The 18,215-nt window shown below is 46.2% G+C and overlaps 3 protein-coding genes across 3 annotated transcripts; all 3 read right to left on the reverse strand.

The window, feature by feature from the left end:
* Positions 1-2,287: 2,287 nt before the first annotated feature.
* On the reverse strand, positions 2,288-4,356 carry LOC101765623 (F-box/LRR-repeat protein 13-like). The gene is made up of 4 exons (XM_022828481.1): positions 3,381-4,356; positions 3,016-3,164; positions 2,859-2,916; positions 2,288-2,322 (listed from the first exon to the last, which is right to left on the reverse strand). Exons 1-4 carry the CDS (start codon positions 4,354-4,356, stop codon positions 2,288-2,290), a joined length of 1,218 nt encoding a protein of 405 aa, XP_022684216.1.
* A 3,202-nt stretch (positions 4,357-7,558) lies between these two features.
* Positions 7,559-9,289, reverse strand: LOC101766036 (FBD-associated F-box protein At5g56370). Its single transcript, XM_004977770.3, has 3 exons — positions 8,252-9,289; positions 8,027-8,170; positions 7,559-7,933 (listed from the first exon to the last, which is right to left on the reverse strand). Exons 1-3 carry the CDS (start codon positions 9,287-9,289, stop codon positions 7,559-7,561), a joined length of 1,557 nt encoding a protein of 518 aa, XP_004977827.3.
* A 4,142-nt stretch (positions 9,290-13,431) lies between these two features.
* LOC101766445 (putative F-box/FBD/LRR-repeat protein At1g78760) lies at positions 13,432-15,487 on the reverse strand. Its single transcript, XM_022828713.1, has 3 exons — positions 14,388-15,487; positions 14,123-14,266; positions 13,432-14,009 (listed from the first exon to the last, which is right to left on the reverse strand). Exons 1-3 carry the CDS (start codon positions 15,420-15,422, stop codon positions 13,596-13,598), a joined length of 1,593 nt encoding a protein of 530 aa, XP_022684448.1. The 5' UTR covers positions 15,423-15,487; the 3' UTR covers positions 13,432-13,595.
* Between the last annotated feature and the right edge of the window lie 2,728 nt (positions 15,488-18,215).

Here is an 18,215-nt window from a genome sequence, read left to right on the forward strand (position 1 = left end):
CATCTCAAAACTTATGCCTGCCAGTTTAACCAACCAAACTTGCACGACTGCATGCACATTTTGATGCAGAAGAAACCAGAAAGTCCATAGAAAGATCTCCAAATGATCAAGTCACTGTACCTGTGCTGTTATGTGCATGATTAATTGAGCAAAGTTGCACAAGTGCACACACATTTCATAGCATAAGAAATCGGAAAGGCCACATCAAGCAACAAAAGCTGCCAGATGGAATGAGATCATGCTGAAAAAACTGCCAACACAGTATGCAAAGTAGTAACGAAGAATCTACCTCCAATCTTCACCAGACACAAAAGACAAATATTTGGCAAAACTTTCTACAGCTCACAAATGTCACACCGCGGCTATCAAAACAAGTCTAGCATTCAATTTACATTTAGTTCAGGATGTCCATCTCTATTTATGCAAATGAAACTATATATTCACGAAAATGCATGCCTACATTAATCATTCACGCACTTGACATAACTTGTAAGAACATATATTAACTTCTCTCTATTTTTTTTTACATGTTACATTAGGTTTGTCCTAAGTTAAACTCGTTCAACTTTGACAAGTTTATAAAAAAAATATATCATCTACAATATCAAATTTGTTTCACTCAATTCAATGAAATATATTTTGATAGTGTATATATTTGGTAGCATAGATGTTGTTATATTTTTCTATAAACGTAGTCAAAGTTAGACAATTTTGACTTAGGACAAACGTAATGTGACATGTAAAAAAACTGGGGGAGTACAATGAAGACTAACTGGCTAGATACGCGACATCCATTCAGGATGCAGAATCTGCCAGCAACAACCACATGCTCAAAAGAAAAAGAACCGGAGAATTCAAGATCTAGGATTGTTTGTGATCCTAACCACATGCACGTTATATAAACAGCCCATAAGGCTTAACAAGATCAAACACGTACAATTCTGCAGTGTATTCATCCATTGCAATCTTCCAATCAACTTCTGTTTAGAGTTTGGATGGCCATCCATCACCAGAATTGCTCCTAAAGAAGACAAATCCAGCAAATAGACTGACATCTTAACATATGTGCACCATGAGAAACAGATATTCGAAAACTGTAGCTTTGCAAGAAGTAAAGAAACATTATGCTTGTGCAAGCAATGCGTGATCTTTATGCCATATATAGTCAGGCAATGGTGTCGCAGTTCATATTAGGTGGTCAAGGATGATCATCACCACATGCCACAGCACATATGCTGGAAATAGTCAAACCATCATGCCAAACTGTGCTTCCTGATAGAAGAAACCATAAGGACCACATGATAGACAGCCATGACCATAATTCATAACTGGCTTGCAAGATACGTGGATAATTCAATCATGATACACATTCTCTTAACAAGAAAATCTAGTGCCAGATGGATCAGGCATGCAGAAGAAATTAGTAGGACAATAACCAGAATATTTGCCTAGATATTTGTTAGTCATGTCAGCATCAGGACACAGTTTAGCAAGCACCAGTTACGTAATAATGAAACATCATGAACACGATGCTCCAGATTGCAAAAGAAATCACATGAAGTGGAGATCAGTAGATTGTAGTGGCCATAAAGAAGGGAGTCAGAGCATTTATCTAAGAGTAAAAGAAATTTGCATGTACAACAGTACAACATATTGAACTAAACATGCTACTACAGCAAGAGTAATCTCAAATTTCAGAGGACACATGCCAAAATCTAAACTCAATCTTGAACTTAGATATTAGGATTCTTGAACAGAACACTAACCAGTCCTTGAGAAATAGAAAAGTAACCAGTCCTTGAGAAATTAAGCTAGGAAGATGAAATGTAGAAACCTTCACGAATATGCAAATTTGCAAAAGGGTCACATCAGGATTCTTGTTTAACAGTAGGCTCTGTTGTTGACTGAATTCTGTACATGCCAAGTCAACTTTCACGCTACCCAATTTTCTAACTTTTAACTCATGAGGCTAATTAGGCATGTGAACCAAGAGACCTACCTAATTTTCAAAAAGGCACAAGACAGCTATCTAACAACAAAAAAAATTACTATAGCAGAAGTTTAACCACTTAACCAATTCCAGAAAAATTAAGCTAATATGGCGAAATGTATTGGACACAGCTGAAATCAGAAAGACCATAGACAACTCTGATGATAATTTGCTTTCAAGATGTGCATAGGACACAAGGCACTAGAAAAGTACCAGATGACCAGATATTTCGTGAAATTACTAAAAGAAATTAAATGGGCAACACAGTAAACAGAATATAAATTAGCTTAGATATCTCTATTTTTCACCAGCATCAAGACATTTTGCAGAAACTGTGTAATACCATCAAAGAGATCACATGAAGTCTGAAAACAGCATTTGTCAAAGTAACAATAGCCGTTTGCTACTAGCTTTCAATATTTAAAGAGAACGATGCTAGAACCAAGAACATGGCCAAACCTAGGAAATGAGAAAAAACTTAAAAGACAAGGATCCAAACAGTACCTTGCATGGGGATACTGACAAAGAACGCTGGTCTACTCTGGAGACAAATGCTCCACGGGTGCAAAAGGGTCGGTACAAGAGAAATCAGAGCCTCTTTGAAAGTCCCAAAGGCAACTACTTTCAGAAAATGCAGTCTCACAGACTAGCAGTGAACAGTGCTTATTTGCCCTTTTCCCAGCAAACAGGGCCTTCAGTTTGGAAGTTGCCATTGAACTAAAACACCCTTTGCCAAACACAATCAGCAGCCTGTTCAGCATCTGTGCACTCTCGATGAAGAACTTTAGGAAGGCAAGCTCACTCCGCTCCCCTCGGAAATCATGGAATACAATCATATTGATGTGCGTATGGATGCATTCGATGGGACCAGACTCCTGCCAGAACTTGATACTGAGCCTCCCAGTGGATTCACGAGTTTTCTGCGACTGCACATCAGTTCAATCACTTAATAACACAGCAGGTTCCGTAATACTAATAGATGCACTAATCAATGCTAAATGAAATGATCAGAGTCCGAGCCTCACATGAATATGCAGCTTCTCAATGTTGGGAAAGCATCTGAGGAAGCTAGGCAGCATCTTGACATCACTGCGGACCTCAAATCGCACATTTACATCCAGGATCTTGACAGTTGGGCCGGGACCATAGTTCTTGGGTTCACCACTGTCCCAGCCTGCAATGCCAACCAATTCAATACACGCAACACAACACAGTTAAATGGGAGAAAAGGATAGCGTTGGCATAGATTACTTGTGCAAGGTGTCGAATTGAACAAACTGGGAGACCAAAGAGGGCAGATGCAATGCAAGCACCTTGATGGTGGTGTTGCCGACTTGTAGCTCATGCATTGCCGGGTCCAAGCGTCCCAACAAGCGCAACGCCGGAGCACAGACAATCTTGATCCTGCACCACGGGACTTCGATAGGCACAAACCGCACGAAGAGCCGCTCGAGACGTGGGGCGTCCACCACCACGATGCTCTCCACATTGGACGCATGCATCTGCACACACCGGAGGCTGCGGCTGACAAGGCGGAGACGCAGTGGGGGAAGCATGTGGCTTTCGAAGCAGAGGATCTCCAGCACGGGGCTCCTGGCGAGGACGAAGTCCATGTCGTGATTGTCGATTACAACGTCGCAGAGGCCGAGCTCGCGGAGGTGAGGGAAAGCGGCGCCGCGCGGGAGGCCTGCTGTGTCGGGGAACTTCCAGAAGCCGAGGTAGAGGCGAGTGAGTGCGGCCATGCTGAAGAAGGCGGTGGGGACGGGCAGGTCGACCGCGAGCGGCCACGGGCGGTTGATGAGGAAGAGCTCCTGGACGCCCTTGACGGCGAGGTGCTGGAGCCAGCGCGCGACCTGGCCGCGCTCCTCGTCCATGTAGCAGCTGGCGAGGCGGACCCAGCGGAAAGGGCCCGGGTGCGCGTCGAGGACGCAGGAGAGGGCGGTGGCGACGGCGCGGGAGTCGGCGTGTTCGAGGTAGATGTTGGGGATCTCGTCGTCGGGAGCGGCGCCGTCCGGGAGGAGGTGGTTATCGAGGAGGACGAGCGGGGCGGCGCGCCAGAGCGGGCGCCAGCGGCGGGAGAGCGCGGCGGTGCGCGCGGCGTCCTTGACCGGGAGGCGCGAGACGATGTCGCGGAGGAGCGCGTCGGGGAGCCCGCTGACGCGGTCGATCCCGTCTCCGGGATCCAGTTGGGCGGAGAGGCGAGCGGCGGCGGCGGCGGCGGCGGGCGGGGCGGGGAGCGCGTTGTGGATGTGGGCGAGCACGAAGCCGAACTGCGGCTCCAGCTCCTGTGGGTCCTGGCCGTGGATGCGAGCGATGGACCTCGCGCGGTCCAGGGTGATCGGCGGCGCCTGGTCGTGGAGGGCCATGGCCGCCGCCGCGTGGGGAGGAGGGTTTTGCTTGTTTGGAAGCGTGGAGGCGAGTGGCTCTGTTTTGTCTTAGCGGGGCCACTGGTCAGTCTCTGTCACACCTGTTTCTTCCACCGTACTTATCGCTGGTTAATCACACTAGATAATGGCGTAGACGCGTAATATTTGTTATAATTTTGTCTTTTCTACATTTATAATCTAAGTTTATAATTTTTACAATGGATAAACATACACTGTATCTAAATGCATAGTTAAAATTATAAATATAGAAAAAACTAAAATGACCTACAATTTGGACGGGGAAGTAGAGTTTTATTCCTCTTTTAGTGACTAAAGTTTTGCATCATCAGTTGTCAAAGACTTGCTGCGATCTAGGATTATGGGCATCAAGTTTCATTCTTGTTTACTGTTTGTCAACACAAGACTACGCGCAGCTTCACATGATGTGCTTCATTTGCAAAAAAAATTTCTTCTTCTCACAATGTGCCTGCCAGAGTGATTTAGCTCTGTTTTGGTTTTGACCAACTGCGGAAGCGGCCGCAAGGCAAATGAAGGAAAGCGGCCAAGTTTTGCGGCTATTCAGCCTCGCAAGTTCAAGTTGGGACTGGGAGAGTGACCTGTTGGCATGTTTGTTTGCAGTTTGGAACACACAGCCTACTGTTGCATGGTGTTGACAATTGCCTCTATTGGTTGCATTGGCACGGACAATTCCGTTGTCTGGCTCTCGATCAGTGCCATCAGCCCAAAGCTATGGAATCAACCACAGGAGAGTGCATAGGTAGCATGTTAATTTCAGTTCATGAATGGGCCCTCGGTACAGCTCCATGCATTATCCATGGAGGCTAGCGCCCGCGCAGGAACCATGGGCAAAATCAACACTACAATCTGTTTCAGATAGCAGGACCCTGAAACTGCAATTCAGCAGTAATGCACTAATGTGCCATTGTGAATACTGTCCATCACTTCGAAAATAAGCATGCGCTGCACTACAGATAGCACACGAGAGAAACAGTATGACACGAGCACAACGTGAGAATACCAGAGTAAAAAACAACTATTGCAAGAAAAACAAGCAATTGCTTACTGATTCTTGTTTCACACCGGGGTCTTTGCTTTTAAAAAACAATGTTGAACAGTGATTTTCATTGGTTTTACACAAATCCATTGGCGTCTGCTGACCCCGACAGCAAAGGCCAGCTCCGCCCCTGAACATCTCTCGTCTCATTTCAGTTGGTCAAGGATGCAAGCCTAAAATGGAACTATGCATCCATGCCAGAACCATCATCAAACTGACTTGTGGAAACTGTGCATCTGAATTTGATCATATGACAGATTATGGATTTGATCATAATCGACTTGCAATCAAGATATACACATATATATAATATAACCAATCCTGATGCACGGTATCTAAAAAAGTGAAAACCTATTCCACAAGGAACAAGCACACGCGGAGGACATTGGTATTAACGAACCAAAGTTGAACAGGTGCATGCACGAAGAAACAGGAAAAGCCTTGCAAAGCTCACTCGTAATGATTGACTTGCTTTATCTGCGCCTGATTATGTGCAATGCACAATCTTCAAGCAACAGAGAGTACTGCCAGATGAAACACAAAGCATGCTGCAGAAAATTGATGAGACAGCAAGCAGAGCTAAGGTATACCTCCAGGCATACAGACTGATCTTGAGCGAAATTTCAATAACTACTATCACCAATGCCAGGCCACAGCTAACAAAAGAGGTAATATAGGATGCAAGCATAATAGTCCCTATGGGGCTGTCACCCGTAAAACAGAGAATTACTTGATCAACGATTGTCATTTGCATGACAGGTGGTACACTTATCTGCAACGCTACTTCAAGCTATCCATGCTAGAATGACAATAAAAGGCATGCATAAACTCCTGGTTCTAATCTATGGCATTGCCGTGTATGTAAATACTGCAACAGAACATGGCCAAAGAAATTAAGCTTGGATGACAAAATATGTTATATGAGCGTCTCACATATATATTTTGTGCTTCTTCCAACATCAAGGTTTGCACATGCTTGAAGAGCGTTCATACAGCATGCACTACATGCTTAATACTGCTTGCTAGTATATGAACACCACGAGGAAACAGTACAGCATGGTGAAAGTTTGAACAGAAGTGCAATACAAACAAGAATATGATGGTACAAAAAAATAGCTTTATCCATGATAAAAACATTTCTACCAGATTATGTAACATAATGGAAATGATGGTACAAAAGATAGCTTTGTGCATGATAAAAAAATTTCTACCAGATTATGTAACATAAATGGATAAAATTAAACCTTGAATAATTGGTGTCAACCATCACTAGTCCATGTTACACAGTTCCATGCAAAGCTCTTTCCAAATATGCAGACAGGAGCAGAGAAGAGATGTATTCAATTTACAGTTATTCTAGGATGCCAAATTAGTCAAGCATTACTCCCTCTGTTTCTTTTTATAGGGCATATTCGGATTTGGAAAAAAGTCAAACTTCATAACTTTTGACTAAAGATTAGTCAAATTATATGAAGCTAGTATATGAAAGTTATATTAATAAACTCGTATTGCACAAATCTTTTAATATGACATTGAGTTTGTAGCAATTAATGATAAACTATAAGCAAAATTGATGGCCAAAGTATACTTCTGCAGACTTTTAAATCCTAGTACACTTTGTAAAAAGAAATGGAGTAGGAACTATATATTCACCAAAATGCACGCCTAAATTAATCAATGATGCATTTCATAAAAGTTGGATGGTCATAGAAAGCTTTGGTGATCAATGCATTATATCATTCATGATGCACAGTCTGATCCCTAAAAAGTGATGAATGCTGCGACAGTAAATTGAAAGGCCTTTCCAATTAATGTTAACCAGGCATAAAGATAGATATCTAGCTAAAATTACCAAATCTCAGGCCGCAAGTAGCCAAAGCAGTGATAACATAGTGTTGTCATAGTCTAGACAACAATTACATGGATAACAAATTCGTATTCATGGAAAGCTAGTACTAATAACTTCAGCTACTAAACCTGACAATCCCAGTGGGACCAACAAAGATTCATAAAATGCATGCCTACAATCTAGAACATTGCCATCTAGGTGGAACTGCAACAGAACACTAACCACTTCCAGAGAGATTGAGTTTGGATGATGATGTATTTTGTATAACACCTTGGACTTCAGTGGTATGCAAAAGGATCACTAACAGAAAAATCACACCCTTTTCTGAAGTTCCAAAGCCCACCCCCTTCAGGACCTGAACCCTCGTAGACAAACACTGAACAGTTACTAGCCCAATTATCAGGAGTCAGACTACGCACTTTGGAAATCGCCTCACCAATGGATGTGAAACTTCCTTTGGCTGATACAATTACTGCTTTCTTCAGAGCCTGGGCACTCTGGAAGACAAACTTGAGGAAAGCAACCTCACTTCGCACACCTTGGAACTCACGGAAAGTCATCGCCTTGATGCAAGACCTGATGCTCTCAATGTGACCAACCTCCTGCCAGAACTTGAGGTTGAGCTTGCCAGTGACTTCATCAGTTTTTGCAGACTGCAAATTGAACAAGTCAGCCATCAAGCAGTAGCAACAGCAGTGTGGACAACGGGACATATTATGCTACTATGTCATGAAGCAAATCAATACCATAATGTGCAGCGTCTCAACATTGGGAAAGCATTTGAGGAAGATGGGCAACATCTTGACATCATTGCGGACTCCAAAACGCACATGTAAGCCCAGGATCTTCACGCTAGGGGCCATGGTGCTTGGGCTTGCCCTTACACCAGCCTGGCATATTGATCATCTTGACATGCTATCAAACTCAAATTGAACCAGTAGAAAGATCAGAGAGGTGGGAATTATACGTACAGTGATGACAGTGTTGCGGATCTCCAGCATGTGAATTCCAGGCTCCAAGTATCCCAGTAAGCTCAGCTTGGGAGCATTGCCGATCTTGACCCTGATGCAAGAGCCCCCGCGCGTCATGGATCCCCACACTAAGAGTCGCTCGAGGTTTGGGGTGTCCACCACGGCGATACTCTCCACATAGCACATGCAGATTTGCACACACCGGATGTGCTGGCCGACAAGGCGGAGGCGAACCCCGTTCTTGTTCCCCTGTATGCCCAGCGTCTCCAGGGCGGGGCTCCCGGCGAGGACGAAGTCCAGGTCGCGGTTCTCGATGAGGACGGCGCTGAGGACGAGGTCGCGGAGGTGCGGAAACGTGGCTTCGGCGCCGGCGCCGCGCCGGAGGCCGGACGTGTCCGGGAACTTCCAGATGCCGAGGTAGAGGCGGGTGAGGGTGGAGATGCCGAAGAGCGCGGCCGGGAGCGGCACCTCGAGCGGCCACGGGCGGTTGACGAGGACAAGCTCGCTGACGCCCTTGTCGATGAGAGTCTGGATCCAGCGCGCGAGCTGCCGTTGGTGCGCGTCCATGTAACCGCATACGAGGTGGACGGAGCGGAAGGGGCCCGGGTGCGCGGCGAGGACGCGGGTGACCGCCGGGACGAGGCCCGGGGTGTCGGCGCGCACGGGCTGGCGGCGGCCCTCGATGGCGCCGGGGATGAGGTGGGCGTCGGCGAAGACGAGCGGCGAGCAGCGCCAGACGGGGCGCCAGCGGCGGGAGATCGCGGCGGTGCGCATGGCGTCCTTGACGGGGAGGCGGGAGACGATGTCGCGGAGGAGCGCGAAGGGGAGCTGGCTGATGCGGTCGACGACATCGGAGGGGGCGCGGAGGGCGGAGAGGCGGGAGGCAGCCGAGACGGGCGGGGCGGGGAGCGAGGTGTAGAGGTAGTAGAGGATCATCTGCGTGCTCTGCTCCATCTCGTGCGGGTCAAAGCCCTTGCGCCGCATGTCGGCCGCCGTGCGGTCGTCGATGTGGACGAACTCCTGGTTCTGGTTGGCCATGGCCGCCGCCGCCGCCGCCGCCCGAGACGACGAGGGTTTTGTGTGGGGATTCGAGCGGCGATTGCCGAATGGGGGTGTGGGGGTGGTGTAGAGAAGCGTGTGTGAATGTGATGCTATGCTGGCTGGTTGGGCCAAGTGTCCGAAGAAGGTTTTTCACGGGCCCAATAATCAGTCGCAATGTTTTATCATTTTTCGATTGTATTTGTGCTATTGCCGGACACTACCACTGACTCAGGACATCTGGTTGGCCGGAGTCATTCAGGACCTCTTGATTTGCTCCAAGATTTGAGCTCCACAACAGTTTTGGTTTAGAGGGGGCCCCTTGGAGGGGGGGGATGGAAGGCAGCGAGATGCCATCCGCTATGCTAGCTGATGATTAGCGGCGTGCAAAGTTGGTAGTGGGCTAGTGGCAATGATAAGAATACAACAGGTAGTGTGGTTGCATTTGGCACTGATTACTCCAATTCCATTGACGAAGATGAGGAAGGAGGATTGAACAAGTGGAAGAATGGTGGAAGGGTATGATGGAGGCAAGAAAGCAGGGGGAACAACGAGGGCGATAGTTCATAGGTTGACATCGATAGTGCTGGTTGTGACATGGAGGGAAGATGTCGGAGTGAGAGAAGTAAATGAAAAAGTTGGCATCCAAGAAGTGCACATGATAGTTGGTAGACTACGGTGGTGTTTGGATCCAAAATTCATGGACTAAAATTTAGCTCCTAAAATTTAGCCCCTAAAATTTAGTTTTGCTAGGATGTTTGGATCCATGGGCTAAATTTTAGTCCTCATCAAACAATGACTGATTTACCCTTATTAATGACTCCAACGCACAAGGAAACGAGCAAACTCGCGACGGAGCTAGCACAGATTTCTTCCCCACAGGTTTCAGAGCCGGCGTGAACGGCGACGCGGGGTCAGCGACGGCGGTGACCTTGAGGCAGGTGGATGGCGCGTTGCCCGGCCGCGGCGTCGAGGAAGCCCGGCCGCAGTTGTTGAGACGAGGGCGGACCGATGCGGGAGGACAGGGCAGCTGCCATCATGGCCACCAGCCTCTGTTCCGCGTCGCCGCGCGGGTTCACAGTCGTCTTCAGGGCCGCGAGGTGAGCAGTGGCGGGCGAAGGAGGCGGTCAACGCCACCGGAGGTAGCGGCCGTCGACGCCACCGGAGGCGGCGGCGGCAGGCGAACTCCCCGTCCGCCCTCGTGCCGGCGATCGCGACCCCAGATCTGGCGGCCGACGGCATCGAGGCCGGCGGCGCCGGTGCCGGCGAGACGGGGGCGGCGGGGCCGGCGAGGCGGCTGCGGCGGGCCGGCGAGGCGGCGGTGGCGGGCGAAGGAGGCGGGGCCAGGCGGAGGTGGCGGGCCGGCCAGAGGAGGCGCGTGGGAGGCGGAGGAGAGGGAGGGGTGCGGGAGGGGGATCACGCGTAGAGGAGAGAGAAAGGAGGGGTAGGGTGTGGAAATTGGGAGGGAGGAGCACTTTTAGCCCCTTTTAGGGCCTCTTTGGGGGTTAAAAATTAGCTCCAAAATTTAGCCTCTTTGTACACTTTTAGCCCACCTGTTTGGATCCCAAGAGCTAATTTTTGGGCTAAAAGTGCAGAGCTAAAAATTAGCCCTTGGATCCAAACAGGCCCTACATCTTCTAAGAACGAAAATTAGTTTTATAGCATCCAAAGATCACCACTTCCATAAAATACCATTGAAAAACATCCAGACTTCCATAAAATACCATTGAAAAACATCCAGTTAACTGAAAGGTAACAGAGTGGTACTTTACAGGATGGATTGATACTTTAAGTGGTATTTTACATCACGATGATTTTCCGGAAGGAAGTGGTGATCTCTTAGTATTATAGAACTAAATTTTCGAACAATAAGTTAATTGTGAGGATGGAAATACCTCCTAAGCTGTAGGCTTTGAACATAGAAGGTGATGCATGCAATTAGTGACGATCAGTTTAGATAGGAGAAAGCATTAGTTTCACAAAGGAAAAAAAATAGTAACACTATAGCAATAGTCAATGACTGTATCCACTTACAATTAGATGAAGTTTATGGTGGTGGTGTCGACATGACCACACTCTAGAGTCGGATTCTCTACATATTTACACTGAAATTTGGCCTTGAAAAATTATAAGCGTTTTGTGAAAAATGAGGTTCGAACATGGAGGGTGTTAATTCCAGTCTGCCAGATTTTTCCTCTCAGCAAAGCGTTTTACTTGGACGTTACGCCGTAAGAAATGATTACAGAGAAGAGCGAAGACTCTGTTTCTGTACTCTGTTTATCACTACTAGCAGCAGGGTAGCCCCTGCCATCGCATGATAGCAGACAAGCACCGAGAAGAACATAGCACAACACGAGAACCAGAGCCCAGAGCCACTTTGCGCAAGAGAAACAGATCAATCTTTGGTGTTCGTTCCTTACATCGTTGGCCAAGGATGTCGCATTTCACATGGTTTGGTCAAGGAAGCAAATGAAACAATGGAACTGAAGCTTTCAACACCACAATTCATGCCAAAACAATAAAAATGTGCATAGAAACAGCACATCTTTTCCAGGAAAACAAAACCACATGAAGACCATATCATAGATTACAGCTTTGATCATAATCGACTTGCAATTAGGATATGAGCCTAATCAATCATGATACACAAGACCTGTAAACAAGAAAATCTACTGCTACATGAAACAACATGCCAAGGAAATTACTAAGCCAGATGTTTAGCAGTTGGTATATTATGATGTAATATCACCACTATGCAGATGCTAACAAAATAAGGTGAGTACATGTGCAATAGATTATAGTTGCCATATAGAAAAAAAAATATCCAAGAGTAACAATAGTAGTTTGCACGAATAACAATAGACCAGTAGTACTAACTTCAAAACATGAAGCTTGAGTTATCCAATTTTCAAACATGCCAAAAGAAAATCTGAGACAGTGCCTTGCCTGTACAATTATATCCACATACAGGATACTGAAACACTAACCAGTAACAGAGAAATTAAGCTACAACCATGAACTGTACAGGAAGGATATATATTACTATTTCACAGTAGAAGAAATCAGAATGGACACACGCAGACATTTGAAGAGTACCAGATGAACAAATACTTCCGAGAAAATACTAAAAGAAATGGGCATGGGCAATGCAGTAAGCAATGAAGTATGCTGCCAGATTAACAAACATTCCATGGTAAATACTAAACTAAACCAGCAACACAGTAAGGTGAATGTGAACTTATCTAGAAACTGGCAATATTTCATGTGCATCAAATTTCACTTTTGTAAATAGAAGAAACCATAAAACATTATATGATCAACAACAGCTTTGACCATTATCAACTTGCGAGATATGTGAATGGTCAATCAGGATACACATTCTCTAAAAAAGAAAAATATACTGCCCGATGGAACAAGAACATGCTAAGGGCATTGGTAAGACAGAAGCAATTTACCTTGTCATCTCAAAATTTATGCTTGATTAAGCAACCAAAGTTGCACACGCACATTTCAATGTAGAAGAAACTGGAAAGGCCGTAGAAAGATTTCTGATAAGGATTAAATTACTATACTTGTGCAGTTGTGCATGACCATTCAAGCAAAATGTATTGCCAGGTGCCAGCTGCCACATTGGAACAAAAGGCTTGCTGAAAAAGGAAAATGATGATACAGCAAGTAGTAGCTAAGAATGATAGATGATTTCTCGAACACGAAGGCATGATAGCTGATGCTCAGCAGAATTTCTATGACTGGTATACCAATTTAAGGTGCAGGCCACTGCTAGCGAAATAAGTGATATGAGATGCTGACAGCATAATCCATAGTGTTGTCACCAAAAAATACAGAAATTACTTGAGCAACAATTTTCATTAGCATAACAGGTATTCTGTTTGTGCACTTCAAATAAGTAGTTCAGAAAAAACTGCATAAAAAACATGACAGCAATCTATCAGACTATCACATTACCTTGTATGCCATGGTTTGAGATGAACCAATCATTCCATGGAACACAGTACGCAAAACACAAGATATCTCAGCTTCTCACCAGCATCATCAAGCCAATTGGCAGAAAGAAAACTAAGTATAATGTAAAATGTTGATCATTGGGCCATGGCTAGCCAAAAGAAATCACATGAAATGCGGGCATAGTAAGTTATGGGTGTCATCCAGAAAACAGCATTTGTCCAAGTAGCAGTTATTTCCTTGGAGGATATTACTAGTAACATCAACACTCAAGCCCCTGAATTGCTAATAAGAACCTTGCTTAACCTTCAAAAGGGAATAACAGTGCCTTGCATCCAAATACCTAAACCGACCATTGATGAACTCCAAAGGAACTACACCCTATTAGCCCGAAAGGGTCATCAAAAGAGAAATCACAGCCTCTTTGGAGTTCCCAGCACCTACCACCTTCAGAAAACCTACTCTCACAGACCACCACTTTACAGCTATCATTGGCCCTTTTTCCAGCAAACAGGGCCTTCACTTTGGAATTCGCCTTATCCCTCGAACTGCAATACCCATTGGCATACACAACCACAAGTATCTTCAGCATCTGTGCACTCTCAACAAAGAACTTAAGGAAGGCAAGCTCATTCCGCTCCCCTCGGAAATCATAGAATGACAACATGTTGATGCTCGACAGGACGCATTTGATGGCACAAGATTCCTGCCAGAACTTGATGCCGAGCCTGCCAGTAGATTCCGTAGTTTTCTTGGACTGCAGATCAGTTAAACCAGTCAATAAAGCAAGCAAATTCACCTATACATGGCTTATGCCAGTAGGTGATGATGCAGATCAAATTTAATTCAAAAGACTGGAGTATGTCTCACATGGATATGCAGCACCTCGATGTTGGGAAAGCATCTGAGGATGCTGGGAAGCATCTTGGTATCATTGCGTACTCCAAATCGCACATTTACGTCCAGGGTCGTGACAGATGGGACCATGACACTTGAGTTCACCACTGTCCCAGCCTGCAATCCATCCCAATCAACACAGCACAATACCGTCAAGAGAAAACACATCGGCATCAAGTTTGCGTTCAATTAAACAATTGGAGGGATCAATAAGAGAAGAGATATGCAATCCAAGCACCTTGACGGTGGTGTTGCCGACCTGCAGCTCTTCATTTTCCAGCTCAATGCTTCCAAACATGCGCAGCGCGGGGGCATGCCCGATCTTGATCTTGAAGGACGAACTCTCATTTGTCCTTTTCCCCAGGAATAGCCGCTCGAGGCGCCGGGCGTCCACCACGGTGACGCTCTCCACACTGGAACTGTGGATCTGCATGCACCGGAGACTGTGGCTGACGATGCGGAGACGCAGAGGGGGTAGCATGTGGCCGTCGACGGAGAGGATCTCCAGCACGGGGCTCCTGGCGAGGACGAAGTCCATGTCGCGGCTGTCCATGACGATGCCGCAGAGGGCGAGCTCGCGGAGGCAGGGGAAGGCGGCGCCGCGCGGGAGAGCGGATGTGTCGGGGAACCTCCAGAAGCCGAGGTAGAGACGGGTGAGCGTGGCCATGCTTAAGAACGTGGCGGGGAGGTGCTTGTTGATCGCGAGCGGCCACGGGCGGTTGATGAGGAAGAGCTGCTCGATGCCCTTGACGGCGAAGATCTTGAGCCAGCGCTCGAGCTGGGCCCGGTCCTCCTCCATGTAGCAGCAGGTGAGGCGGACGCAGCGGAACGGGCCCGGGTGCGCGGCGAAGATGCGGGAGACGGTGGCGGCGACGGTGTTGGAGTGGGCGCGGTCGAGGTGGACGGGGATCTCGTCGTCGCCGGCCGGGAGGAGGTGGGTGTCGACGAGGACGAGCGGGGCGGCGCGCCAGATGGGCCTCCAGCGGCGGGAGAGCACGGCCGTGCGCGCGGCGTCCTTGATGGGGAGGCGGGAGACGATGTCGCAGAGGAGCTTGTCGGGGAGGCAGCTGAGGCGGTCGACGCCCCCGCCCTCGGCGTCGAAGAGGATGCAGAGGTCTCCGTCGGCGGAGACGGGCGGGGCGGGGAGCGCGTCGTGGATGGAGGAGAGCACGCGGTCGAAGAGCGCCTCCAGCTCCTGCGGGTCCATGCCTCCGCTGTCAGCTACACGCAGCACATCTTGGTGCATCGTGGAGGGCTGTGCCTGGCCGGCCATGGCCGCGCCGCCGCCGCCGGAAGGGGGAAAATGAGGAGACAAGGGGTTTGAGAGGAGGCGACCGGGAGCGGATGTGAGACGGCGAGTGCTTCTCTTTTGTTTTGTAGTGGAGGAAGTTAATATCTGTGTTTTTTAATCCTCCCTTTCTTTTCTTTTCTTGAGGATGTTTTTTAATCCTCCTCGTCATATCAAATGTTTGGATACTAATTAGGAGTATTAAATATTTTAATCCTCCTCGTCATATCAAATGTTTGGATACTAATTAGGAGTATTAAATATAGACTAATTATAAAATTAATTACACAACCCCTTAGGCTAAATCGTGAGACGAATCTATTAAGCCTAATTAGTCCATGATTTGATAATATAGTGCTACAGTAACCATTCACTAATGTTGGATTAATTAGACTTAATAGATTCATCTCGCGATTTAGCCTAGGGGTTCTGCAATTAGTTTTGTAATTAGCTTATATTTAGTCGTCCTAATTAGTATCCGAATATCCGATGTAACAGGACTAAAGTTTAGCCCCCTCCTCCCAAACACCCCCTTGATCTGCTTGATAAATGCTACCATGCTCACAAATAAATTGTTACTACTTTTCATTTCATAATGTCGGTTTGGTTTTTGTTACATACGGAAGGCTCAAAAGTCAAGTAATTTTTTAAAAATTGGATCGAATTATTTATATCAAATGACTACAAATTTGATGTATTTAATATTAATAAAATACTATGCTAAGTTTATCAGATAAATTATGAAATAAAAGCAGCATTTTTTTCATTTCCAACCCAATATAAATGAAGAATACTAAGAAATAGCTTCAAGAGTGCTAAAAAAATTGAGTCCAAAAGGGTTTTGGGACCTTACAAAAAAATCGATAAGAGTAAAAAAAACACCCTGACCAAATAGTGTTGCCATGGTAACTTTAATTTTCTTTAGACAAAGAGAACGAACACCTTCCTCCTCATCGGACACATCTCCTAGAGCCGCAATTTCATCGACGGCTCTAGGAGATGTGTTTGCTGAGGAGGAAGGTGTTCGTTTTCTTCCCTTCCTGATTGGTGGCTAGAGTACTGAGAGATAGAGAAGACAACGGGGAATCCGTTTTGAGAGTTCTCGGCAAGGATTGGGACATGAAAGGAAGGGGGGCTCATGGGGCCATGTCTTGCCCTCCGCCTCACCCGCTCCTCCATCTTCGATTCCATTTCTCTCTCCCATGATGGATCTTCCTCCATGCTCTCATTGAGTGCAAACTGTGCAAGTGGCGTATGGCATTGAAGAAGTCCCATGTGATTGGGAGTACGAGGGTGTGCCGCAAACTTGCTCCTGATGTCGTCAAAATTGGATACGCAAAAAAAACTAGGAGCTAGCTTAGGCAACTATTGGAGCGTGCCTCAGAATTTTGGAATGTGTGGGCACTCATAGAGATTCTCTAAGATCCTTTAATTTGCACTCTTAATCTTGTGCACAAGCCCAAAATGAATTACATTTGGAATCAAAGAAATCTATAATTTATATATAGAAATCTAAAATTTACATGCATGCCGTTGGAATTGTAGGATGAACTTCTCTGCCACTCCTAGCTTTTCATATTGTTTGCTATATTGTTGGAAAAATACCCTAAACTCTACTTTGGATTGTTGTAGGTCTTATCTGCACTAAAGATGCAATCAGGCATGTTGTGGGTCACGGGAGGATGATAGCTAGCCTCATCAAGCTAGCGATGTGAACTAGGTAGCTCTTTTTTTGTTGAAGGAAAACTGTGGGGGAATTCCCACAACGCTTCGCGTTAAAATTAAAAAGGAGATATTTACAGAGTTTATGAATACTTTCAACAGAGCGGACGGGACTAATTAAAATTAGAAAATTGTTTCTAGCCATTGTATAATTGGGGATCTAAACTCCTCTCTAACCCTGTGAAGTTGGAGAGAGGCCTGGTCCTTGAATCTCACTATCCAAAGCCTTAGCGTGGGATTGACTCCATTAAAGATGCTGCTATTCCTCACATTCCAAATTTTCCAGACAGCTATGATGAAAAGTTCCATGAAAAGAGTCATCTGTGAAGACTGTCTTGCATGGCTGATGATGTGTGTGTATGTCCTGTGAAATATCCCATGTGATACCTATCTTTTGCCAGCATTGTCTCGCAAATTGACAAGTGAAGAATAGATGCTCTATATCCTCTTCTTGGTTTTCCTAACACAAAACACAATTGCCATTTTATTGAATATTGAAGTTTCAACGTCTGAGCATATTCCTGGTGTTTAGCCGATCAACAACCAGCAGGCATGCGAAAAATTTCAACATCGGTGTGCACTTGGATTTCCATATTAGCTTGTATGTGGCAGGTACCTCCATGCGCTTGAAAGCCAGTCTATAAAGTTTGTTTGGTTTGTAAATTTGATTACCCCATGCATATGTCCATCGATCTTTTGCTTCACCACATCATATGGTCACTAGTAGAGAATTGGCCTTTAGTCCCGGTTGGTAAGGTGCAAACCTCCCGAAAATCCATCCGGGATAAACTAATCGGGATAAAAGGGGATCTTTTTATCCCGGGTCACACAACCGGGACAAAAGACCCCCCTTTTATCCCGGTTGGTAACGGGTCACCACGGCAGGCGCTGAAAAAAAAAGAAATCCCAGGCTCCCAGGAGGCCCCCCACACGCGCACGTCACAAGTCACAAGTCACGCGATTTTTCACGCAAAATATGCACGTGCACGCTGCGTGGGATTCGAACCCACACAACCTCCAGCCTCGCGCGTAGCTTCCTTGCCATCCCACCTACAC

The sequence above is a fragment of the Setaria italica genome, chromosome VII (genome assembly GCF_000263155.2).
Source record: "Setaria italica strain Yugu1 chromosome VII, Setaria_italica_v2.0, whole genome shotgun sequence".
In the NCBI taxonomy this organism is placed as follows: domain Eukaryota; kingdom Viridiplantae; phylum Streptophyta; class Magnoliopsida; order Poales; family Poaceae; genus Setaria; species Setaria italica.

What these genes read in the sequence shown, in the direction of transcription:
- LOC101765623 (XM_022828481.1), bottom strand. Translation starts at nt 4,356, where the DNA reads ATGGCCCTCCACGACCAGGCGCCGCCGATCACCCTGGACCGCGCGAGG. An exon ending in TTGAGAAGCTGCATATTCAT is followed by an intron (nt 2,917 to 3,015) that starts GTGAGGCTCGGA and finishes ACTGATGTGCAG; the next exon opens with TCGCAGAAAACTCGTGAATC. An exon ending in CAAGTTCTGGCAGGAGTCTG is followed by an intron (nt 2,323 to 2,858) that starts GTCCCATCGAAT and finishes GGTATTACACAG; the next exon opens with TTTCTGCAAAATGTCTTGAT.
- LOC101766036 (XM_004977770.3), bottom strand. Translation starts at nt 9,289, where the DNA reads ATGGCCAACCAGAACCAGGAGTTCGTCCACATCGACGACCGCACGGCG. An exon ending in TCCGCAACACTGTCATCACT is followed by an intron (nt 8,171 to 8,251) that starts GTACGTATAATT and finishes TCAATATGCCAG; the next exon opens with GCTGGTGTAAGGGCAAGCCC. An exon ending in TTGAGACGCTGCACATTATG is followed by an intron (nt 7,934 to 8,026) that starts GTATTGATTTGC and finishes TTCAATTTGCAG; the next exon opens with TCTGCAAAAACTGATGAAGT.
- LOC101766445 (XM_022828713.1), bottom strand. Translation starts at nt 15,422, where the DNA reads ATGGCCGGCCAGGCACAGCCCTCCACGATGCACCAAGATGTGCTGCGT. An exon ending in TCGGCAACACCACCGTCAAG is followed by an intron (nt 14,267 to 14,387) that starts GTGCTTGGATTG and finishes GATGGATTGCAG; the next exon opens with GCTGGGACAGTGGTGAACTC. An exon ending in TCGAGGTGCTGCATATCCAT is followed by an intron (nt 14,010 to 14,122) that starts GTGAGACATACT and finishes ACTGATCTGCAG; the next exon opens with TCCAAGAAAACTACGGAATC.